This window comes from Typopeltis vanoorti, chromosome 3 (genome assembly GCF_054136105.1).
Source record: "Typopeltis vanoorti isolate ZY-2024b chromosome 3, IOZ_Tvanoo_1.0, whole genome shotgun sequence".
Classification (NCBI taxonomy): Eukaryota; Metazoa; Arthropoda; class Arachnida; order Uropygi; family Thelyphonidae; genus Typopeltis; species Typopeltis vanoorti.
Genome location: NC_143551.1, coordinates 105,034,701 through 105,060,894, shown reverse-complemented (window position 1 = coordinate 105,060,894; position 26,194 = coordinate 105,034,701). Strand labels below are relative to the sequence as shown.

Genomic DNA, 26,194 nt, shown 5'->3' with positions numbered 1-26,194 from the left:
CATGAAATTTTGTCATGTTGTACCATCATTCTATATTTTGGTTTAACCAATAAGAATACAATTTGGTCGGCTAAATCCCAAATTGCCAGTCCATCCTCGTCCGTTCAGTATCCAAGTAGATACCCAACAGGGTGCACCACGAGAAGGTGAGGATTGGACATTAGGTCAGAAGCCCTGGTCGGTTGTCCGCATTACTTTAAAGGCTATGTGGAGGTCTCCTCTCAGTTATACAGCTTTGACCCTTAAGCACCCCTCAATGATTGTCTTCTGGAATAATTTGACAATTGTTATCTCAGTCCTTATTTTAAATATTGTAATGGTAGACCACCATTAATGCTGCCAGTGTATTCCAGTAGTTTTAAAGTTATAATATAACTAAAATTGATCTCTAGCTTTGTAGTGTTTTCTCTCACTACTTTCATATCAGTAAAGTTAATGGTTGATTATTAGTAATACTTTGCATACTATAGGATAGCTTGTTTCCTTGTGCATATGTACATGTGCACTCCAGATGTTGATAATTATTTTGTTTATATTAAATAAATTACTTTAACATGGTAATAGTATCCATAATTTTAGCATAATGAATACTGATCACCATATAACAATGAAAGACAGGAGATAATTCTTCAGAGGCTGCTAAGAAATAGTAGTGTACTACAAAAAGGAACTAGCAAATCATAAATGAGATATACTGAAAATAAAATTTTCTAGATGCAGTTATTAAATGAAGTCAGTAACAGCTTTGATGAAAATATCTAAGAGAAATATAGTCATGAGTATATTTCAGTGCTGGAAGTAAAAAAAAACTATTAGAAAGGTGTAATATGGAAGGGCAGTTGGAATAGATGATATTCCAATGTTTTGTGCAGTCTCTTAGAAGGCATTTGCAGTGAATTCTGTATGATTAGAGTTTTTCATACCAGTTTCTTGAGCATGCTTTGAGAAAGGCTTAAAACAATTTTGAAGGGAACATTGGTGGAAACCAATGTTCCCTTCAAAATTGCAGTTATGACAAACATTTTGTCATAACTTATGACAAACAGTCCAGACATCATGAAAATATAATATATCCTAATTCCCATGGTAGAAACTATTCAATGGATATTGAATAGTTTCTACCATGGAAACTATTATGGATACTATTACCATGTTAAAGTAATTTATTTAATATAAACCAAATAATTATCAACATCTGGAGTGCACATGTACATATGCACAAGGAAACAAGCTATCCTATAGTATGCAGAGTATTACTAATAATCAACCATTAACTCTACTGATATGATCGTAGTGGGAGAAAACACTACAAAGTTAGAGATCAATTTTAGTCATATTATGTTGCACTGTATAAATTTAACATTATACAGTGCAACATATAGGTTATACATAAGTTATAAATTGCAGTTGCAACAAAGGAAGTGGAATCTGATTTGAGGTAGGATGGAATGCTATCACCAATTACATATGTCTTGGGGGAAAACAGTGTAATGAAGACATTTCAAAGAATAGAAGTAGATGGAATGGAAGATGAGGAGGAAATGTTGGTTTGGTAGGATTGAAGCTGGACAAGACATGGCTGCCGACTAGCAGCTGCTTAGAAGAAAGCAGCAAAGTAGTCCATGAAAAGGTCTATGAAAGAGGTACATAAAGCTGAAAAGAATGATCGAAGTTAATTTATGAAAAGATAATTATTTAACTGGATTGGCCACTTCTGGATAGCATTGAGTATTTTTTGGAAAATTTTTCTTGCACCAAATGATGTATGAATAGTACTCCAATATTGGGAGGTTTGGGGATTTACATATGTTGGCACTTTGAACAGGTGAAAAGTAGTGTCTTGAGTAGAAAACACAGCTTTTTGGAAGGTTGTGGAGGCTATGGCTGTAATATGTTTGTATTTGGAAACGATACTGTTATAAGTTATCCCAATAAGAGAAATCTGATCTTTGGAGATCTATAATTTACCAGAGGTAAGGTGAGAGCAAGTCCATGCGGTTAGCCTAGTGGCTGTGCGCTTCGCAACCATATGCCTGGGGAATGAGTGTCCTAGGTTCGATTCCCGTCAGTGACATGAGGAGCTAAAGGATCTTCCTCAACCATAGCCAAGTTAGCCGGTCTTGGGCATGGACAGTAGGGTTTTTCATCCCACAAAGCAGGCAAACCGGCCTTGAGAACTCAACACTACAGACATAGGATACACCAGGGCGTAGAGGTGACCACCTTATCCTGTGAATAGTTTGAGGTCCGATGATTAACAACCCCTCGACATCGCGAGGTAAAAGAGGTTAAAAGGAAGATGAGATGAGAGGGAGAGCAAAGTGAGAGTTTCTAACCAGAAATAAGACAAGATGGCATTTTGATAACATTGAAGTTTTCACTGGGTTACGAAGTATTTGGCCTTTCTTCTTTTGATAGTCTAAAAGAAGACTTCTGTTTTTATCCCATCATTTGTAGAACTTCTGCATTCATTTTCTTCTGAGTCTGATACCTTCATAATTCCTCTTAAAATTCACATCTCAAAAGCTTTGATTTTATCTTCTGCTTCCTTTAATATTGTCCATGTCTTTTCACCGAGGAATAGCAAAGAAATCACAGTTGAGACATTGTTATGGAAGATATCGTGAAACTTTGAATGATTGTACACTATGAAGTTTCTTAAATTAAGAAGAGGAATTGAGTTTTCTGTCATCAGTAAATTCTAGTGGCATTTACTGTAATATGGATAAGATTGGAGATCAAGAAGAGGTCATTTATATACAGGAGTATGAAATGGATGGAGTTACAGAGCCCTCAAGTACTTATGGCATTCATGTGAAATTCTGAGGAAAGTTTTGCAGATTGTGATGGGGAGAAAAAACTGCCTATTGTGACATAGTGAATGCCAAAAGAGAGAGAATCATCTGGCAACCCTAATTGCAAAGCGTAAAGAACAGATCGTACGATAATAGTTTGGCAAACAGGCATCTGCACCAGACCTAATCGTCTTGGAAATGCCAAGTGTGATCATATAGTTTCTCTAAGCCTTTCCATGACTTGTATCCAAAATTGTGTAAAATTGGATAGGAGACTAAATCCATAGTCCATGGAATCAGTCCATTATGGGAACATTTTGATTTGTACCTTTCATTGAATGTTTCTTTACTCTCCTGTGTTCACCATGAATTTCTTTCTTTGCACTCAACTTTTCCACATTCTGGCTTAGTCAAAGCACACTTTCTTCAGATTTTGTATTTTAACATTTCAGTTATTGACATTACTAATTTCATGCTGATAATTTTCCTCCAATTAATCTGTTATCTGTCAAGACTCCAATATTATCAGATCTTATACTTCTGTCTTCCAAATCACTTTTTACCATATCAATCCATGTAAATCTTAGTCTTCCTCTGTCTTTTTCCTGCCCTCCTGGCAAAGAAGTTTTGTTTTGCTAACCTTTCTCTTCTTCCATTATGTTTAAGTGACCATACCACCTGAGTTAGTTCTGCTAACATATTCCTGAATGCTTACAATGCTAAGTTCTTTCCTGATATTCTCATTTTTAATATGATACTGCCATTGATGAGATCTGTTCATTCCCCTAACTTTCTCAGAAATCTCATATCTGTGACATCCAATCTTTGATTAAGTGTTTTATTTCTGAACACTATCTTATGTATTGCTAGTGGCTTGGTGTTCTCTTGAATTCATTTGCTCTTTCTGCACACACTATCTCCAAAAGCAAGCTATTTCAATCATGCTCTGCTTTATGAGAGGAAAATCTTGCTCTGCCCGTTCGTGACTGCATTCAGTTCGTTCTCAGCTTCTGTGGATACTCTAGTCTTTTCCCCACCCTCCATGAAATGAAAAATTCATCTACTGGTATCCTCTATGACCCTTTTGGCAGTTTGTAGGTCCTATCAAAATGTATCTCTTTCTCCTGTTTGTTAGTTTCTGCAGTCAACAGATTCTCAGTCTGTCCTTGTAGCCTGTGTTACACATTTCTGATGATCTTGTTTGCACACTGTCCATTGTATTTGCATTAGCTGATTATTATAATATGAAACAGAAGATACCAGACCTGCTTACCGTAGTCTAGGTGAGGTCATATCAAGGCCTCGCAAAGATGTAAAACAACTTCCTTTTCCTTACATGTCAATCTTTGTTTTAGCATTGCAATTATCCTTGAATGGCCCTTGAACTTCTTCCAGTGAACTAAACCTTCAAGATTCCTAGCCTGATCAGTTTCTGATTGATATCTCATCACACCAAAGCACATAACTACATTTACTAACATTTGTTGAGCTGACATCTATTTTCCCCATGCCTACAATTCCAGCCTGTTCAGATCATTCTGCAAATGCTGCATGTCATTTGCATTCCTGATTACCTCCTCTCTTTGCATCATCAGTAAACGGTTGTATGAGGGTGATCTGAAAAGTTCTTGGCCTAACAATGAAAAAACGAATTTATAATTTCAAAATTATTTTTATTTTTCAACATAATCTCCTTTAAGACATACATTTATTCCAGCAATGCTCCAGCACCATTATCCTGTCCCTGTAGTGGTTCTCAGTAAGATCTGCAAAATACCCCTCTACAGCTGCAATCAATTCGAAGAAAAGCGAGGAAGAGTTTTAGTTTGAAGGAGCCAAATCTGGGGAATGGGGTGGATGTTCCAACAATCCATAGTGCAGATCCCTTAATTTTCCCATTGCCAAAACACCTTTGTGGTGCATTGTCCTGATGAAAGATGATTTTTTTCTTCAACAAGGTCTTTTCTCACAAATTTTTTCATTTAGTCTGGTTAAAAGATCGGAATAATATTCCCCAGTTATTGTTTTACCCTTTTCAAGATAATTAATAAACAAAATGCCTTTAGCATCCCAAAACACTGATGCCATAACCTTTCCTACTGATGGAACCGACTTTGTCTTTGGTGCTGAACAACTGGCTTCACTTCTGTTTGGATTCTGGTGTATAATGGTGAATCTAAATCTCATTCATAGTAATAAATTGATGCACAAAATCAGTTTTATTCTTGTTAAAACGCTCCAAGCACTGTTCAGATATTTTCATGCGAGTGCATTTTTGATGGGCTGTGAGCAAGCGCGGCACCCATCTTGCGTAAAGCTTTTTCACATGCAATTCTTCATGCAAAATATATCCTACACATTCTTTTGAAATGCCTATAGTCTCAGCAAATTTAACGCACTTTGACTCGCCAGTCATCCAATACCATATTGTGCACTTGATCAATGCTTTCTGTTGTTGTTACACTTTTTGGACGTCCTTCACTTGGATCATCTTCAAAGCTGGTATGGCCACGTTTAAACTCGGTAGCCCATTTCTTAATTGTCGAAAACGAAGGAGAAGAGTGCCCATAAACTTTTATGAACTTCGAATGAATTTCTTTTGGCATTAAACCTTCTTTTACAAAGAATTTTATAACCTCACGAGACTCAATTTTATCCATTTCAAAAGATACAAATAACACTTTTGCTTCAGACAGCTGTATAAAACAAACTACTTGATAGAATGACTTGCAATTTCACATGGATGCTTATGAAAGATGTATAAACTTGGGGGGGGGGGGGAATCATGCCGATAGTGTTGCTATCTATGATCGAGGCTGAGAACTTTTCAGCCACCCTCGTATGTCTCCTGTAAAATCCTTCTTGGTCATTAATGTAAAGTTTTGAATAACCAAGAATTAATTTTTAGGATATGCTTGCTCATTACCTTAAGTCTTGCACCCTCCATACATCACTTTTTGATATGTCAGTCAGCAGTTCTCTTATCTGCTATCTAATAGCCATATAAACCAATCATATATATTCTCCAAGTTATGTAGCAGCTTTTCATGTTATATCCATTCACCTTGCCTAACTTAGCTGTAACATTATTATAAAATGAGCAAGTTGCTCAAACATGACCTTCCCTTGATAAACCTATATTGCCCTATACAAAGTATAGATTCTCTGTCAACCCATTTATGTATGCAAGCTCTTACCAACTTTTCCAAAATCTTCATACAATCCCTTATGCAATGGAATTGTCATAGTCTTTCAGCACCAGTGGAATCTTTCCTGTTCTTAGACTCAAATTGTACAGTCTGGTAAAAGGCACAGCCATTTAAGCTGAACATTCTTTTAAATCTGTATTTATATCCCATCAGTATGGCAATAGTACTAAATTCTTATTCAATTTATGCAGCATCACCAGTATCCTCACCTCCTCTTCATGTTCTTGAGTTTCTTCTTCCACTGAAGAAGTTGCACTGAGCTCCATGTTTCATTTACCATGTTGACAGCTCTTAGCAAAATGGGTGCTCATTAATATAGCATCTTCTGCATCTGCAGCCACATACCATCTGCATTTATGAGGTTATTCTTTCACATTTATTGTTTCTTTTACTTGCAACATAGCAATAGAATTCTTTTGGGTTGTTGTTAGCTTGCAGAGCCAGTTTCTTTACATACACAGACTTAGCTTTTCATACAATACTTGTAACTCTTAATGGTCTGTGCCTTATAATTTTCATGACTGACTCATCGTTATGCACACAGTATTCCTTCCACATCCCCTTTATCTTAAATAATATAAATAAAGGTTGTGAGGTTCAGATTTTAAGATAAATGGTTGAGAAACCATAGGAATATAAGAAGGTTCTGTAAATTTTATAGATCTGAATTTATTTTATTTTAACATATGCTGATACAACAGCTGTGACCTTTTTTTACAGGGAAGTATGGCACCATCTCAATCCCCCCCCCCATTTTTATCTGGGCTCAGGAAAGCATATCTGACGAATCAGGCCTATGACTGGGTCTTAAGTATTCCTGACTGTAATCCGTGTGTGTTCACGGGGCCGGTTAGTCTGTTCTGGGAGACGAAAAACCCGAGTTTCCAGGTGAAACCCCTGCCCCTTACCTCTGTATGAGACTGGCTAACTTGAAAGAGACCAGATAAAGGTTCCTCTTGTCTTGGGTGGGAATCGAACCCTGGTCTTTCCGACCAAAGGGCTTCGTCTGTACCGACTGAGCTACGGAGGCTCTATAGATCTTGCATATGACAAGGTGTTTAACACACTGAATTATATGGTGTAAACAGGACATTATGATAGGTTTGATGTAACATCAGGTGTCAGACAAGAGTACACACTATCTCCACTGTTATTCATAATCTATATGGTCACCTTATGAAGGAAAGTGGCATTAAACTTGATACCAAAATTCCATGACATCCATGGATGTTAGGTTTGTGTGCAGTTAAGAAAGGGACGAGCTAAATTTTTCTCTCTCAGAGCAGGTGAGTGAAACACTTTGCCTTTTGAAGTGGTGATGCATCTAATGTGAATGAGCTTAAGAAAAGGTATGAAAGCTAGTGTGGGTGATATGCCTCCCTTGAATAGTCCTTGACTCACTGGAGTTGCCTGAAATTTAATGCAGACAAAACTAGTAGAGATCATAAATAATAAATTTGCAATCTATACTTCATATAATTTAGAAATAATAAATTTAAAAAATAATTTTTTTTTTTAATTTCTTAAACAATTCAGTTTCACCTACCTTGAAAATTTTAATCCTTATAACTGCCTTCTTTACCAACTTTCTTAAATTCATTGAAAAATCTTATAGACTATGAAATTCTTCATGCTTTTAAAACAAAAGAACCAACCATAGCTTGCTGGGAATGTTTCATTAGTTCTCCTTCTCATTTTTTTTTCTCCTTTATCTTTTAATGCATCATAAAAATGCATTGCTTTGGTTTGAATGCTCATTTGATTTAACAAAATTCTCTTCTGGTTGCAGTCCTCAGTCCATATTGTTAAAAGATATTCCATGTTACACATTAAAGCTTCCGAGTCTTGTGATCATTTTTAACATATAAGATGCTGTGGTCATTCCGTGGCCTGTACTGATCCTTCTTCTTACCAGTGGCCTATACCGATGATTCAGTAATTCCTTTGTCACATGCAGTTTTAGCCAATGCACAATCTTCGTAATACCTTATAAGTTTTTGTTCTGTTGTTAACCATTTATGTTTCTTAAGTCCTTCACATTTCCTTTTCTTTCTCAAAATAAGTTACACATAGAAAATTTCTAAAGCAGCCATACAGAATTGCTGCCGCAATACTGTACTGTTGGCTATGTATTCTGGTGCAGTAAATGTGAACCAGAATGTTTGAGAACATTTTGAATTGCTCGCAAAGCATTCTGCTTAAATTTTGTAATACATTGCCGCTTTGCTGAAATGATAACTGTTAATGTAAAATGTAATCAGTGTAATTGCCTTTCTGTAAAATCACAATGTAAATTCTGCATATCACACTGATTCCAAGTCATGTTTTAGTGAATCACCTGCTGTTTTAAAGTGCATTATGCAAGATATTGCTGTATTTAACAAATTATGTTCTCGTTTTCATCCATGTTATTCTTCTTTCATAAAAAGAAGAATAACATGGATGAAAAGAAGAATTGCTACCTCCGAAAACTGGCGGTAGCAATCTCGATTTATTTTTTTATCATCATATTCTAGATATTTTCTCTCTAAGGGGCATGCAGGACATTGTATTAGTACATCGTTAAGAGTTAGCATTATTAATAACTGCCTATTGACATTTTTCCTCCAAATTAGTCTATTATTTGTCAGGATGTTTTATTTTTAATTCTCAGCCTTTCACCTTTCTGAAAAACTAGGCTAATATTCTTGAAATCTGCATTCAGCTTTTGTTATTTCAAACAGTTTTTTTAATATTAGTTTACAGTGTAGTTTTTGTTATTATCCTTTAAATTTGGAACATTAAACATTGTAAGAATTTTTTGCAGATTGCTCAATTGTCTCAGCATGGCAGTCCATTTTGAGTCTTTTGAACTCTAAAGCAAAATATTGATTAATGTTTATTCAACATTTTCTTTGGTAAAGATATATATACATTATTATTATATTTATTTTTTATATTTTAATTTATTTTTTTGTTTATAATGGGGCCCCACACATGAAAGGTCCAAAAACCTATAACACTACAGTGCCATGTGTGGACATGTAATAATTTTAGGATGTTAATTATTATTTTATTTACTTTTATATTAATTTTGTGTTGAACTGTCGTAAATTTATAATATCTTGATATTCAATTATTTTCTTTCTCTTTCCTATGTGTACTTTACTTCTATTCTGTTAAATCTTCTTTACCTTGTTTTATCTTAAGCCGATTGATTAGGTCCTCACTTGTAATCCTTTATACTACCTACAAGTGTTAGCACTGTTGGTGAAAAGACCTCTAGAATAGGCAATTCACGGATACAGTGTTAACTATTTCCCACACGATATAATTCAGGGAAAAAAAATTTTTTTTTTTCCCCGACTGCACTACCCTGAATTAAAGTTATGGCACAGGAAGAATAGTTATAACACCTATAAAATGATAAAAATAATACCTTAAATAGTCAGTCGTGGCAATTTCTCTGATTTAAGCACACGTTTGGTTATTTTTGTGAGACAGTGCATTGGTCAAAAATTAGGCGATAGTTTTAAACAAAACATGTTTATTTTACTTTAAGCACAATACAATATTAAACAAATTCTCTCTAATTCCTGCTTTAAACTTAAAAATCGTAACCTTACAGTATAGACCAGCAATTCACAATGCTAGAATAACTTGCTTTACGAACTCTAGATAATTACTAGCTGTTACAATCAATATCATTGACTAATACTCTTCTCAATAATTATACTAGCTAACTTTCAGCCTCAATTACTTCTTATAGTAATTAACAAGGCTACGTTCAACGGACATACAATTCTTGTTCACAATATCAGCGTTAACCTATTAAAATCTACTCACAAATTCAGCCCTACCAGTCTGGATGACTTTTGGTAGTCCTGCTGACTACTTTTCTTCGGTCCTATATCCTAGCATTTGCTTTTGGCAGTTATCCTAGGGTAGTCCTCATCTGGGATCTGTAGCATAGCTCACCGTCAGATTTTGGATCTACTGTCGACGCTGCATATCTGGTCGCACATGGCACATTCTACTACTTTAAATACATCTCCATAGAACGACCTTCCTCTCCTGGGGGTTTCTACTTCCGCAAGATGAACAAACTCGAACTCCTAGAACAGCCTTTAGCCTAAACTTCCGAACAGCCAGCTGCCCCCCTCTAGGTTCTCAAGGCCTCTTTTATGTGATTCAGAAAGCTCCTTGTTTTTTTTAGTGTCGGAGATCCCCGAATCTTCCATAAATAACTTACGTGACTGTTGTTTTGACCTTCAGAGTTGGCGGCAACAATCTCTATATCTGAATGACCTTCAATACTTTTGTTTACTTTTAAGTCGCCAACATAATCCGGTCTAATCTCCTTAACTTAAAGAATTATTTTTAACATTCTGTTACATCAAACCAACATAATGCACAATTTTAACCTTTACAATATTTTTTTATAATTTGTGAACAATTTCTATATCATTCTTTTTGTTAGTTAGCTTAACAAGTTTACAACCAGCACTTCTCCTTTAAAATACAGTAATTTATAATTTTGTTCTTTCCACATGATTTATGACCTCTGTAAAAATCGATGTCGGAAAACTTTTTATAAAATTTCACCACATCGAATTTTACAGGCATGCAATTAAGGAAAAAAATTTAGCCTGTTGATATGTTTCTTAAAGAGTGGAAGGTTATACTCAGTGGGAAAAACAAAATGGGAGAAATCGTTCCAAAGAATAGAGGTGGATGGAATGAAGGAAGCTGATTGGAAGTTAGTTTGGTGTGATGGTATATGGGCATTGGCCAGTGGCTGCTCTAGTTCTTACATGGTTAATAGAAAGTGGAGGAACTGTAGCAGCCAATTCAGAGGAGCAATGCCCATGAAAGATGTATAGAAAAGGCATATCACTGAAACAGAGCACCTATGATAGAGTGACTGAATGGAGTTCTGTAAGGGAAGGTTCATATTAAGTGGATCATCCTCTTCTGAATATCAAGAATTCTCAGGGAGATCTTGAGTGCTCCATCCCAAATATGAAACAGTACTCCAAAGTTGGTCAGATCTGGGACTTAATAAAAGTGTTAGGAGTTGAGACGAAGAGAAGTAATGTTTAGAATGGAAAAAAGAACACCGAGCTTTTTTAGAGGCTAAGAAGGCTATGTAATATGTTTGTGCAAGGATAAACTGGATGTGACATTCAACCCAAGAAGATAAAGCTGATCTTGAAAGAAAATTGGAAGATTGTCAAAAGTGAGAGGGAATGAGGTAGGATTTTTCTTGTGGATAATAAGGTAGACGAGTTATTTTGGCATTGCAATTAACTAAGTTGTCTTCAGCTCATTTTAGGATTTTGAGGAGGCCAGCGTTCAAGGTTATGGTTCATTGGTTATAGAAGAACTTGAAGCGTCTGACATTAGAGTACCGCAGGATTTATCGAATGAGGAAGAGGAATGAAGAGTACTGTCATCGATGAAGCTGTAAATAGGATTCAAAGTCAGAGAAAGGAGGTCATTGATGTAAAGGAGGAAGAGCGTTGGTGAGAGCACAGATCCCTGGAGCACTCCAGCATTGGAGAAATCTGATGACAGGAAGCCGTCCATCATGACACAATGAATGACCAGTGAGGAAGCTGGCAATCCTATCACAGAGTGTGGGAGGGAAGGCATAAAATGGCAGCTTGTTCAGGTGGCCTCGGTGCCAGACACAATCATATGTCTTTGAAATATTGAGAATGATAACACGAGTTTCTCAATATATGGCAAGGTTAATCATTCATCTTTAACACGTTCAGGTCAGTGTAGTAGTAGTAGTAGCAGCTTGCTCTTCATGAACCTATCTGGCAAAGTGAGAGAAATTACTGTCAATTTCGTTCCTGCATGTCTTTGAATGCACTGCTTTTCATAACAGTTTCATCAAATGTAACTAATCGTGCATTGAGAAGTGGGGATAGATGAAAAGGAATGGTCTTTTCAGAATATATTAAAAAACATTAATTAAAGAGAACGATATATTTGATTATTATGTTACACCTCCGAGGAGTCCAATTACTCATCGAGGGAGGGCACCTACACTACAACTCTGTCTTCACCAACTACAGCGAACCACATCATCTTCACCAATGCCATCCACTGCCCACTACCACTAGTGTTTTCACAGACAATCACAAACATCCATGTCAACGGCAGGATTCGAACCCGCAGCCTTTTGGCTGGAGAGCCAATATCCAACAATTCAGCCAACCAGACTGGCAGTTATAACCAGATATAAGGAAGAGAAAGAATTGATGTGAATAAAAAGACTTTCAGTATGGTAAAATGGGTTATGAATAACTTAAATCTGTGATATTATATGTGCACTTGTGTTATAAGTATCTGGGGGTGAAATGAAGATACGTGATCCTATAAACTCTAGACTTTCATATTTGTACTAGGGGGGAGTCCCCCCCCCCCGACACCTACAGCACCCAATCCCCCAAGTTCCAGACTGGTAGGCTGCTTCTCCTCGAATTTTGACAATCTTCCAATTTTCTTTCAAGATCAACTTTATCTTCTTTACATACATATATTATAGAGTAGATTTATGATGGACATAATTTAAAAAAAAAAAAAAAAAACTTATGATTAGATGGAAAGGGATTTGGTTGCAAAATATAAATCACTTATACTGCAGATGCAAGAAAAACAAGTTGTTTTATTGTATCACTGAATATGGTACAGAGACATTTGCAGTCTGTGTAATATATTTGTCAACAAATAGTGCAATTAGAGACAACTGGGATAAAAATGGCAGTACCTGATGAGTTGCAACAAATATGCTGCATAAACTTTGTGTCAGTGAGGCTGCCCACCAGTCCAACATGCGAGTGGCACACAAACAAGCAGCAATAAAATTCTACTGAAAGGATTGCAACTAACATGGTATGTAAACTTCGCATCAGTTCAAGCCAATCCATACAACACGGAAGCGGCACACAAACGATAATGAGAAGTCCTGTCAGCACAATAAACATGCAAAAAACTTCCTGACTTCAACATATTGAAGGAGATAAATTTCAAACGAACAAACAAAATAAAAAGTCTAGTTTCGCTGAGCAATCATATACGAATGAACGTTAGTTGATTTGTTGTCTTATTAAGGATATCTCTTACTATTCTGATGGATGTTCTCTAATTGTTATATTTTTTCTAACAAGTATTTTTCTGTTTGAAAAAATTTACTTTGTTAAACTAATTTTTAATTTTTTATTATCTTCTTTTAGGAGCATGATGTTCATGAATCTGTCAGTATGCGTCTGTCTCAGAAGAAACAAGTTATACAACTCAGTGAATGCTTAGAACTATTCACAACAACAGAAAAATTAGGGGTTGATGATCCGTGGTACTGTCCTGCTTGTGAAAAACACCAACAAGCTACAAAAAAATTTGATCTTTGGTCTTTGTCTCAAATTCTCATTATCCACCTAAAACGCTTTTCATATAATCGATACTGGAGAGACAAACTAGATACTCTAGTAGATTTCCCTGCATAGTAAGTAATCATGTTTTTGCTGTTTTTATTTTAATTTTTTTTTTTTAAACAATTATGTCCGTTATCCCTGACATAGAAGTTTAATATTTAAATTAAAATAAATGTTTAACAAAAAAATAATAATAAAATAAATTAGCATTTTTTTGTTTTAATTACATACAATATTGGAATTTTCTGTTTGAAGAGATTGCATTCCTGAAAATGCTATCCAAATTCAATGCACAAATATGAAAACAAGTATTGAAATCTTCCAGGACAATCATAACAAGATGTTTTGCAAAGCATTCTTATATTTAAATCCATGTTAGCTTGGGTGTACTATTGTCGTGACGTTCTATTTTCATGTAATGTTCTAAATCCGCCATCTTGGTTCAAGTCACTCTTATCAATATAACACTTAATCGCAATTGATCACCGATCCAAAAGTAGAGAAATTTATAATTATACTGCGCCACCCTATTTTTAGATTAGTCTATATAAAATAGTAGGATCAATTCTTAATTAAGTTAGCAGTCTTCTCATTAGTTTAGGCCGAATTATTTACTATTCCACTTGGGGTTTCCGCAAGATTCAAATATTTATGAACGGTGCAATAAAAAGGAATTCAGGCAAACACAATATTTAGATTAACAAAATAAAACATTTAATATATAATATATATAACAAATACAAGAATACTGCTTTAAAATGAAACAATACAATTAACTTAATACATCTTGCTAAGTCACTCATGCCAATTCAATGTTCTAAACTTTCACATACAATTCACAGCTTTAAAATCACAAGCTTTCTTAACTCAAGTTAATAAAACGAAACTTCTTATTTGATCAGTCTCCACATATCTATCAGTTGTACTTAATGTTTAAATTCACAGCAGGCACTAATCAAGGTAGACAATATTCCAAGCAATCTTATTTCGGACCTTGAACTTCGAAGATACGTTATAGTTAATGTTAGAATAAACAAACATGTATGACTACTCTTACCAGATACAATCTTCAATACATCAATTTATTGCGAGCACACTTATGGATTAACTCATTTGAGCTAGCGGAACACATTAAATAAAATTCTCCAACGCTTTAACTGAACTATTGTTAATCGCGCTTCACTACTCTAAACAACAGCAATATGGTACTGATATCCTTCCTTGTTTACTTTTCTGCAACTAGATAAATTCATTATATTCTTCTCAGGGCAACACAGAATTAAGACGTAATCCAAGATTAACTGGAACTAATCAGAATTTCCCATTGAATGTCCAGTTCTTTATTTATCCGATTACGACATCAATTTTCCTCTATAACCACAGCTGATTTCACTTGCAGCTAAGTATATGATTCACTATGTTTTGGCTCACTTCTAAACACTATTCTCATGAATTTCTGCCCTAGAGAACTTATAATTTTCTTCCACTTCTTTTGCTTGTATCCTACCTTCCTTTCCGCTCCGCAAAAACTTCCTCTCTTCTCTCTAATTAATAATCTTATCTTATTTCTTTTCCAACCCTTTCAGTCCGAAGGTCACGCTGTATTCGACTCGTGTTTGTTTATTTCATGCATCTCCATGACAACGCATGAACGTAAACATTTCGCTAATGTAACACAACGCTCTACTCTTACATACCTGATTACATAACATTAAAATTTCGCAAATAAGAATAAACAGAATATTTGAGCTACTTAATCAACTCTTTCATTACGTATACAATTATTTATAATACACTTTTCGTTACTTTACATATATATTTAGTTATCATAAATTTCTACACATATTATTATTTAATAAATTAATAGTAGGTTAAGTTTAGAATAAATAATTAAATAGTAATCCTTAATTAAGGAATAATAAGTAATTTTTATACAAATCATGATTAATATATAATAAGCAATGTTAAATGTGAATGAAAAAAAATAAATTACACAACATAGTTTCATTCACAATTTAACACTATTAGCATTTTATTTATTTTTGTTCATAACATATAATTTGTATGTATTTGGTTCTAAGTAAAATCATTTTGCTATTTATTTTATTTAGCGTATGACATAATAGACACGTGACATCAGAATATATAAATACATATTTGTGCAGACAATAAAAATGATACAAGTAATGCACATATACAAATATCAGATTAAAAAAAAAAAAATTAAATTAAAGTCTAAAATTTTAAATGAAGTTCAGATAGCCAATCAAGAGCTGAAGGATCAGCCTCGAAAAAGTCTCTCAGGTTGCTGGGGTAGGCTCTTATCCTGCAGTCCTCCGCAACGTGCCGAATGGTTTGGTTTATGGCCCCACAGTCGTACTGGGGTTAGGTGATCTTCCCCACTTGTGTAAGCTGTCTGTGCAGATATCATGTCCAGTGCGTATCCTGTTTAGGCTTTTCCATAGATGACATGGAAGCTCAATCCCTTTTGGATTTTGGTTGGGAAGGATATAATTGTTTAAGTCTGGTGGCGATTTTTCTTTCCAAGTTTCTAGCCATTTCGAATTAACATTGAAATTACTATTTACTAGTTCTTCAGCCAGTATTAGTGGAGGCCGTCGGGATTTAAGGTGATTCATATTTATATATGGGAGGTCTTCATGTATCGGCAACAGGGGGATTGCTGTTTATTTTTTTGTATTTTACCAGAGCATTTTGTCTGTGCAGGTTCGGTGGTGCAATATTGCTCAAAGTTGGAAGCTAGTAGAGGGTAAGTGGATTTGACAACCTGTTATTGTCCTCATCGCGGTATTTATTTGCGTGTCGATTTTCTTGATTATGAGGACTGTTTAGCCATACTGGTGAACAATATTCTGCCAGAGTAGAGTAAGGCCAACATGGAGTATCGCAGTGTAATGGCAGAAGAACCCCATATAGAACCACACAGTTTTTGTATGATGTTATTACGGGTTCTGATCTTTAAAGAGAGATTCTCCAGATGTCTTTTGAAAGATAGTATTCTATCCAGGGTAACCCAGATAATTAGGGAAATCTTGGTGCTGCAGCATTGGGTTGTTAAAGCTGACTTGAAGTTTCCTATTTGTCAATTTGGTATTTAGGTGAAAAGAGCTAACCTCGGTCTTATTGAGGTTTGGTGTTAGTATTGTGAGAATATCTTCAGTTACTTCAATGCTCTTGTGTTGGATAGCGAGGGCTATGTCATCAGCATAAGTAAATTATTTTGACCTGGTTGTTGGTAGATCAGATGTATATAAGTTGAACAAGATTGGTGCTAATACTGAACCCTGTGGGAGCCCATTGTTCAGCTTTCTTAGTTTGCTCATTTTGTTTCTCAGTACCACATGGAAGAACCTGTCAGAAAGCATGTTACCAATAAGTCTTATGATGGATTGGCATGGTATGACGTATCAGCTTGTATAGCATCCCCGCTTTCCATACCGTGTCATATACAACAGTAAGGTCAACAAACACAACAGAGGTTTTCAAACATCTCTGGAAACCTGCTTCGATATGGGTAGTAAGGCTTAGTACTTGGTCCGTACAACTACTTTGAGTCCTAAAGCCTGCTTGCCCAACAGGGATAACTTCAGATATTTTTGGCCCAGTTCTGTTAAGGAGGAGTCTCTCGAGGAGCTTATAACAGCAACTGAGGAGTGCAATTAGGCGATAGCTCTCTGCTTGATCTTGAGGCTTGTTGGGTTTTAATATGGCTATTATTTTGGTTCTCTTCAAAGCTGTTGGAAGATTTCCTCTCCTTAAAATGTGAGAAAAGAATCTTGTTAGCCATTGAAGAGCATTTTTTCTGCAGTTTACCAAGAATTCCGGGTGAACACCATCAAAGCCTGATGCTTTGCCAGTTTTCATCTCCTTTAAGGCCTCAGTTATTTCGTCTGTGGTAAATTCTCTTGAAAATTGGGAACTGCCATCTGCACTTTGTCGTAAGTTTCTGAGTGTTCATTTAACTTCCCGTGTGTGTTGATGATCTCGAGGGGGCTCTACACAGCAAGGTTATTCGACAGGTAATTTGATTTGGAGTAACCAAAGGATCTTTACAGGTGATTGGGTTACTTCCACCTAACTTCTTTAATAGGCTCCATGCTTTTCTACTTGATTTTTTAAAATCTAAGCCCTCTGTAGTTTTTGTCCATTTTTCTCTATGCTCATTATCAAGCTTCTGGAGTAATTCGTCAGCTATGTCACAGTCACCAGATTCTAAATAGACTTGGTATAGCTCTTCACAGTCTTTATTCCAGCCAGGTATGTATACCTTTCGGAAACCCCTTGAAATATACTTTTTCGCTGTTGATATGACTGCTCCAATAAATATGTTGTAGTTTTCACTCACAGGAGGTATCGATCTTACTATTTTATCCAGTTCTTGTGAAAAATCCTGCCAGTTCGCTTTTCTAAAATTCCATCTTGGTCGTGAAATAGACCGTATTATTGGTATTTGTATTCCTACTTCTACCAATACTGGGCGATGTTAGCTGTGTGGAAAATCTTCAACGACTTGTCTTGTTGTGTCTGGGTTGTAGTCCCTCTTCTGTGCTGTAGCCTTAAAGGTGCCTTTGTCCCTTGCATCAAATATTAAGCTAAGATTGTTTTGCTCAGCCCAGTTTGTTAATGCTTCACCATTTCCATCATTATTATTGTAATTCCACATGGTGTGATGGCTGTTAAAATCTCCTATGTAAATAGTAGGATGTGGAAATATGGCAATTACTTCAGGTGGCCCTTTTTACCAGGGGAGGCTTATAGATGTTAACCACTGTGTGTATCTTCAATTTTGGCTATGATAGTGTGTATATTCTGATTAATATGTGCTGATATTAAATGGGCATTCTCTATATTTTTGCGTATGTAAGTTGCACAGCCATGAGCTTGGTGATGTGTAGCTCCTAGTATATCGTACCCTGCAATTTTTCCTCTAGATTTCAATTGTTGTTGATTATCTGTGTGCATCTCTTGAATGACAGCTATGCCTATATCATTTTCCCAAAGGATTTTTGAGATATTGACTTTTAGCAAAGCTGATTCCTTCAATGTTGAGTTGGCAAATCTGGAAATTAGCACCTAGTTTTCTTTTCTTGTGGTCCTGAAAAGGACCGTTTGGTGATTGTATAGTTTGTATTTCATGTGTCTATAGCCAGGAGATCGTTAAGATGGGTCTTAACTCTCTGGCTCATTTAGCATTACCCAGGGTGCACCACGTGGAAGCGAGCTAGGAATACAACCCTCATTTTGCCTAATTTCATCCCTTCAAATGGTTAGATTTCAATGTAACTGAAATCACAGGCACATTTTAATAGAGATCATCAGACCCATATTTTGTTAATTTTTATCCAACCAGAACAGTTATATGATACAATTGTACAAATGAATCATCATCATACTCCTGATATGTGCTCCTGATAGGTGGGTGTACAGGATGTTACAATAGTACTACATGATAAAGTTAGATCATTACTAACTTCTTATCAACAATTTCCTTCTAAAATAATCTGTTAGCTGTCAAGACTCCAATATTATTAGTCTTACTGTATCAATCCACATAGATCTTCATCCAGGCCTTTTTCATGCCATCCTGACAAAGAACACTTTGTTTGCTAATCTTTGTTCTCCCATTCTGTATAAGTGACTATACCGAGATTAGCTATGCTAACACCATCAGGTTGTTTCCTAATGTCCTCGTTTTTAATATGATATTGCCATCTGTTCATTCCCTAATCTTCCTTAGAATTCTCATATCTGTTGTCTCCAGTCTTTGATCAAGTGTTTTATTTCTAACCCAACTCAAATCTGTAACTTAAAATCAGTTTGAACACTGTTTTGTATACAGCATATCAATTTATTCATTTGACTTTCTTTCTGTACTAGCTTTGCTAATTCTGTTGTCCATTTCCATAATTAATTTGCCATCTTTACTAAAAATTATGCCTAAATAGCTGAAATGCTTTACTTGTTCTATAGGTTTTCTATTCAGAATGCAGTTAATGTTTTCAGTGTTTCTGCCTATTTTCATTGTCTTTGTCTTTTTATGGGTGATTTTCTTACCAAATTACTACAGCAATTTAGTCAGGAAATTCTGCAGACTTGTGCTAGATTCATTTAGGAGTATAATATCATCTGCATAAAGGTAAGACCTGAGATCTCCCCACCGGCTATGACGTCTATAGCCATCAAGTTCTGGATATATGTAACATCCATTGAATAACATGGATAAGAAGTGCAATTTTGTCTCACTATTTCATCCACTTGCCGATAAGGAGGTTAACATCTTCAATTTTGATATCAGCTTTAACCTCCTTACCGGCCATTATGGATCAAATACGCATCCTTATATGCTTCGTATCCATCATATATTTCAATGTAAAATCAATGGTATTACGATTTTAATATTCACTTCGCATCCATGATAACCTTGACGTCTATAGACGTCTTGGCCTGTAGCATGGTTAATGCTACTTTCCTTCATAATGTGATCCATATAGATGATAAATAGCAGTGGAAATAACATGCATCCTTGTCTCACACTTGATTTATCAAACCCTCTTTTTGTACATCCTTCAGTTCTTACTGCTGGCTTGAAACTGAAATATAGACTACATATTGCTTGATATAATGTCTCATTTACCTGTCATATGCCTTTTATATCTGCTAAACTTAATTACAGATCCTTGTTATGTTCCAATGTTTTCTCAAAACTATTTGTTTTAAAGTGAAAATCTCTTTGTTAGTGAAGTCAATAAAGAAATCAGACATCTGTGTATCTTTTTCTCCACTATAAGAAAACTTGTTATGTAGTAGAGGAAAAAATATTTAAATGGAGGGAAATTATGCTGAGAAATACTATACCTAAAGGTAGTAGAGTTCAAACAATGGTAGCATTACTTTTGAAACATTCATCTCACAATGTTGACATTCGATGTTAGTGAAGTGAAGAAGGAAGTCGCCGTAGCTGTTTACAAGGTGACTAACTTTAATCAGGTCTTTTCAATCAACTAGTGAGTTAGTCAGTCTCATACAGAGATAGATGGTTTCCTCATGGAAACTCATGGTTTTTTTTTTTTTTTTTGGTCCCTTAGAATAGGCAAACCAGTCCCATGAACACACACTTCTATAGACATAAACTACTTACCCCTAGAAGAATGGCAAGCTGACTGCATTAAAATTGCCTAAGCCCCTAATCAGGGGACTCAAAACTCATCTTGGGTGGATGAGAATATGAATGGAGGTAGAAAAGACTAAAACAAGTTTCTAAGAAGTTCATGTAGATTTGAACACCTTAAATATTAGGCAATTCAAAGTACACTGGGATGAACAAATTCAGAATAGAAAATTGGGCAGTGAGAGTTATTTATGCATATTATCCTCAGAAGGGAAGAAGTAGAGGAAGTTTGTTTGAGTCATTAGATAAGACAGTGGACATAATGAAAGAAAAAACTAGTTCTGTTTGATCTAAACAGAAGAGTAGAAAATGAATCCCAGAAATATAAAAATGTTTTGGAGAAATTTGTATTTATGACATGGACTATTCATCACTATATTCTAAAATAAAAATGTGCATAAATTCACATGGAAAGAACACACATGAAATATGAAAAATCTTATCGATAGGATAAGACAGTGGACATAATGAAAAAAAAAACTAGTTCTATTTGATCTAAACAGAAGAGTAGAAAATGAATCCCAGAAAGATAAAAATGTTTTGGAGAAATTTGTATTTATGACATGGACTATTCATCACTATATTCTAAAATAAAAATGTGCATAAATTCACATGGAAAGAAAACACACATGAAATATGAAAAATCTTATTGACTATGTTACTGTTTCACACTGATACAATGGGATTTGAAATAGGAAGTGATCACCATTTAGTTTTGAGCAGAATAAAAATCAATATTATGCTAAAAAGAAAAATATATATGCAGGAAAGTTTTAAAAAGAATCAAACTCAGAAACTTTTAAATATACATACTCTGTATGTGGGGGTGCTTAATGATCAAAGGTGTATAACTGAGAGGAGACCTCCACATCGCCTTTAAAGGAATGTGGAGAACCGACCAGGGCTTCTGACCTAATGTCCAATCCTCACCTTCTCATGGTGCACCCTGTTGGGTATCTACCTGGATACTGAATGAACGAGGGTGAGCTGGCAATTTGGGATTTATCCGACCAAATTGTAATTCTTATTGGCTTAAACCAAATTATAAAATGATGATAAAGCATGACAAAATTTCAAGCCGGCTAGGACGCCGCCCAGTTAAACAAGGCTCCAGTTGTTTTCACCAGGGAACCAGGGTGAATAGCAAAAAGTCAGCTACTGGAACAAATCTGAAAAAACACCCCAACTCACATCACCAGAGTTAAAGATCGGTACTATCAACATAAGAAGACTGAATGGCAAAGAAATGGAGCTAGCTTAGGAATAAGATAAGTACCAGATCGACATAATAAGGGTGACTGAAACAAAAAAGAAAAAACTGGTGAGATCTTTCTGATCAGGTGACTAAAACAAAAACTGGTGAGATCTTTCTGAGCAATAAATACAAAATGTTATATTCAGGCAATGACAATCAAGGAAAAGAAGGAGTAACCATTGTATTCAACACTAAATGCGAGGCTAATCTTCTTGAATGCCAGGCAGCCTCAAGTAGAGTGATGTGGGTAAATATCAGAATGGGGAACTGGACAATGAGATTTATTTGTGCCTATGGTCCCATAGAAGGTTCTACTAAGGTAGAAGTGGAGGAATTTTTTAATGAGCAACTGACACAATGAAAAAGGAAAATTTGGTCCTTCTTGGGGATCTAAATAGCAGAGTAGGAAATGATTGTCAGAAATACAAAAATATTTTGGGAAAATTTGGAGAAAAGAGCAAAGCTAATAATAATGGCAAATACCTGTTGGATTTCTGCTCAGGACATGGACAGGTTATTACTAATACCATGTTCCAACATAAAAATGTGCACAAATTCACATGGAGAGAAGAGGCAAGGAAAAAGAAAAGTCTCATTGACTATGTTATTGGTGATAGTGATGTTTTCTCCCTTGTGCAGGACACCAGAGTATACAGGGGGATGTGAAATTGGAAGTGATCACTATTTAGTCTTGAGCAGGATAAAATTGAATTTCATATTGAAAAGAATAACATGTAGGAAAGTTTTAAAGCAAATAAAAGTTGAGCAGCTCTCAGATATGAACTGCAGACTAAAATACACAAAGATTATTGAAGAAAAAATGAAAGAGTTTGAGAACAGGAACCAAACTTTAGAGATTCAGTGGCAATCCTTGCAGAAAACCTTAATAGATTCAGCCAGAAAGGCATGTGTTGAGTGTGTCTGCACGGATAAAAAAATCAGAACTCCATGGTGGACACAGGAAGTTAAAGAGGCAGTGAAGGAAAAGAAGAAAGCATATCAAAAGTTCCAGGCAAATAAGTCAGCTTGTATTCTTAGAGAATACAGAGGACAAATGTAAGAAAGCTAAACGAAAGTCATTGGAGGACGTCGGCAAGAACATAGAAAATAAATATCAAGAAGGTGGCAAAATATTTTGGAGGTTATTGAAGAAGCTTAGAAATGGAGAAAAGAGTACTGTAAAAGGAGTTAGAGATGATAAAGGTGACATGAAAATGGGAGAAAAAGATATCTTTGAAGTATGGAGTAATTACTTCAAGAAATTGCTCAATGAAACAAGCAGTGATGACACAGTGGTAAAAAAACACTCAACAGTCATACAGTGAGGAATACATATCCATACTTGAAGTAGAAAAAGCCATGAAAGGCTTGAAATGTGGAAAGGCAGCAGGAGTAGATGATATTCGACCAGAAATGCTAAAGTATTGTGGTATAAAAGTCTTGTAGTGGCTGCACTGCATAATTCAGAAGGCCTGGGCAGAGGCACGAATTCCTTATGATTGGAGTAGAGTTCTCATAGTACTCATATATAAAAACGGAAATAAAACTGAATGTGAGAATTACAGAGGTATTTCCTTACTGAGTGTTCCTGGCAAGATCTATGCAAGTATACTTGAGAAACGGTTGAGAAGAATTGTGGAAGAAAAGCTTGGTGAAGGACAAGCTGGATTCCAGCCAAATAGAGGCTGTCAGGATCAGATCTTCACTTTACGACAAATAGTGGAGAAATCATGGGAATATAACAAAGATCTCTATTTGAGTTTTGTAGATCTGGAAAAGGCATATGATAAGGTGCCAAGAGAGAAGCTATTCAATACGCTAGAGTTATCTGGTGTCAATGGAGCATTGTATCAAGCAATACTTAGTCTTTATTTGAGTTGTAAGCAAGCAGTTAGAATTGAAGGAAGTACAGGAAGATGGTTTAATGTTAAATCTGGTGTGAGACAAGGATGTACATTATCCCCTCTGTTATTCATTATCTATATAGATCACATTATGAAGGAAAGTGATATTAAACATGATATCAAAATTGGAGATGTTAATGTCAGCTCTTTGCTTTATGCGGACGATGTTATACTTATCAATAAATCCACTACAAGTTTGCAAGATTCTCTGACTAAATTGAATAGCTGTTGTAATAGATATGGTATGAAGGTCAGCAATAAAAAGACAAAGACAATGAAATTAGGCAGAATCATTGAAAATGTCAACTGCATTGTGAACGGAGAATCTATTGAACAAGTAAAACATTTCACCTACTTAGGCACGATTTTTAGTGAAGATGGTAAATTAAATATGGAAATAGACAACAGAATCAATAAAGCTGGTACAGTAGGAAGTCAATTGAATAAATTCATATGGAATAAGAGAGAAATTAGTCAGAACACTAAATTAGTTGTATACAAGACAGTGTTCAGACCAGTTTTAACTTATGGATCTGAGAGCTGGGTCAGAAGTAAAACACTTGACCAAAGACTAGAGACTGCAGATACGAGAGTCCTGAGAAAGATTAGAGGCATGAACAGATGGCATCAATGGCAAATCATATTAAAAATGAGGATATTAGGAAAGAACTTGACATTGTCAGCATCCAGGAATGCGTTAGCAGAGCTAATCTCAGGTGGTATGGTCATTTAAACAAAACGGGCAAGGAAAGATTGGCAAAACAAGTGTTCTCTGCCAGGTTGGCAGGAAAACGACGCAGAGGCAGACCAAGATATAGGTGGTTTGATAGGGTACAAAGTGCCTTAGATGACAGAAATATAAGATCTGATAATATTGGAGTCTTGACAAGTAACAGACTGATCTGGAGGAAAATTGTAGATAGGAAGTTAGTAATGATGTAAATTTTTCATGTAGCACTATCATATCCTGTACACCTCTTAAGGGATTTGGCAGGAATTTGATGGTGATGATGATACTCTGTGTGTGTGTGGGGGGGGTTTGAAACCACGAGCAGAACTGTAATAACCCAGGGCAATAACTGAAGAAAACAGTGATTCTGATTTTGAAGACTTCTCTGGTAAGAGGATATTGCATTATTTAAGAACATAATTAGTAGAAAAATATTTTGACTACCAGTTTCATGAACAACTATGGTTCACTTCGAATGGACTAAATAGTAAATAAATCAACAGTAAACTTACAAGCAGATACCTATAACCATATTAGATCTTTGAAAAAGACTAACAGTTGAATGTGTGCATGTACTGTGTGTGTGTAGAAAAATAAAGATATTTTTTCTACCAATTAGTTCTACATGTATGAATACCAGCTATAATAAAAGCTGGTTCATTCATCCAGGAAGTATCTGGCAAGGAAGTTGTTTGCAAGGATAGCAAAATCAGAAACTTCATGGTAGAATCAAGAAGCTAGAGAGAAGTGAAGATTTCTTCCTTTGCCTCTAACTAAAAATATTAGGACTCATCCTAATGTAATCATTAAGAGATATCATTAGTTGAAAAATGTGAAAAGGCAGTTAGAGCATAGATGTTTGCCAGAAATGCTAATGGAAGAATAAAAATTTTACAGTGGTTATTGCATAATTCACAAGGCTGTGTGATTGGAGTACATTGGAACCAATCTAGAAAAATTAATAATAATAATGATGAAACAATAAATGCACTATAGAGGAATTTCCTTAATTTTTAAAATTAATAATAAATTAATAATTAATAAATAAATAAATAATAATAAAAATAAATAATAATAATAATGAAACAATAAATACACTATGGAGGAATTTCCTTACTGAGTCTTCTGGGTAAGATTTACAAGCTTACTTGAGAAAAGACTAAAAAAGATGAAGGATTAAATTCAAATAGGGGTTGAGAATATAGCAATGATCTGTAAATCGTTGCTATATTTTGTTGAGTCGTGACTTCTGACTCAACAAAATTTTCTTTGTTTTTTTAGCAACATCCATTAAGAAAGCTGTTCAAAATGCTACAGTTATATCCCTCAATGTGAGGCACCTGTTCAGGGTGAAGTGGTGTGCCCCCCCCCCCCCCCCCCATCGATGGTACTGGCCCTTTTCATCCTTCCATTTTTCTTTGCTTTTCTTCCATATTCTTCATTCTACTTCTTTTTTACTGAGTTTTTTTTACTATCTTATCTTCTAAACTACCATCACTAGGATTCAACACCTTATCATCACGTTTGCCATGCAGTGCGACCTGTAGACATCTGTAAAGAGGGATCCTGTAGTCTTGCATTACTTTGGCTTCTGCCTCTGCAAGATGGGCAGTTATTCACCATCAATGCTATTCACGATTACTGACCAGCAGCATTCTTAAATAGTTGCCTAGAACACATGGTGATGA

General features: G+C 35.4%; 1 protein-coding gene across 2 annotated transcripts in view; it reads left to right on the top strand.

Moving 5' to 3' along the window:
* The window catches only part of LOC150108440 (ubiquitin carboxyl-terminal hydrolase 15-like), a 337,668-nt gene that overhangs the window by 260,859 nt on the left and 50,615 nt on the right, over positions 1-26,194 (top strand). For both annotated transcript variants that reach the window (XM_090390782.1, XM_090390781.1), the window contains one exon: positions 13,231-13,499. In XM_090390782.1, the coding sequence (XP_090246908.1) occupies positions 13,231-13,499 (269 nt within the window). The remainder of the gene's footprint in view (positions 1-13,230; positions 13,500-26,194) is intronic.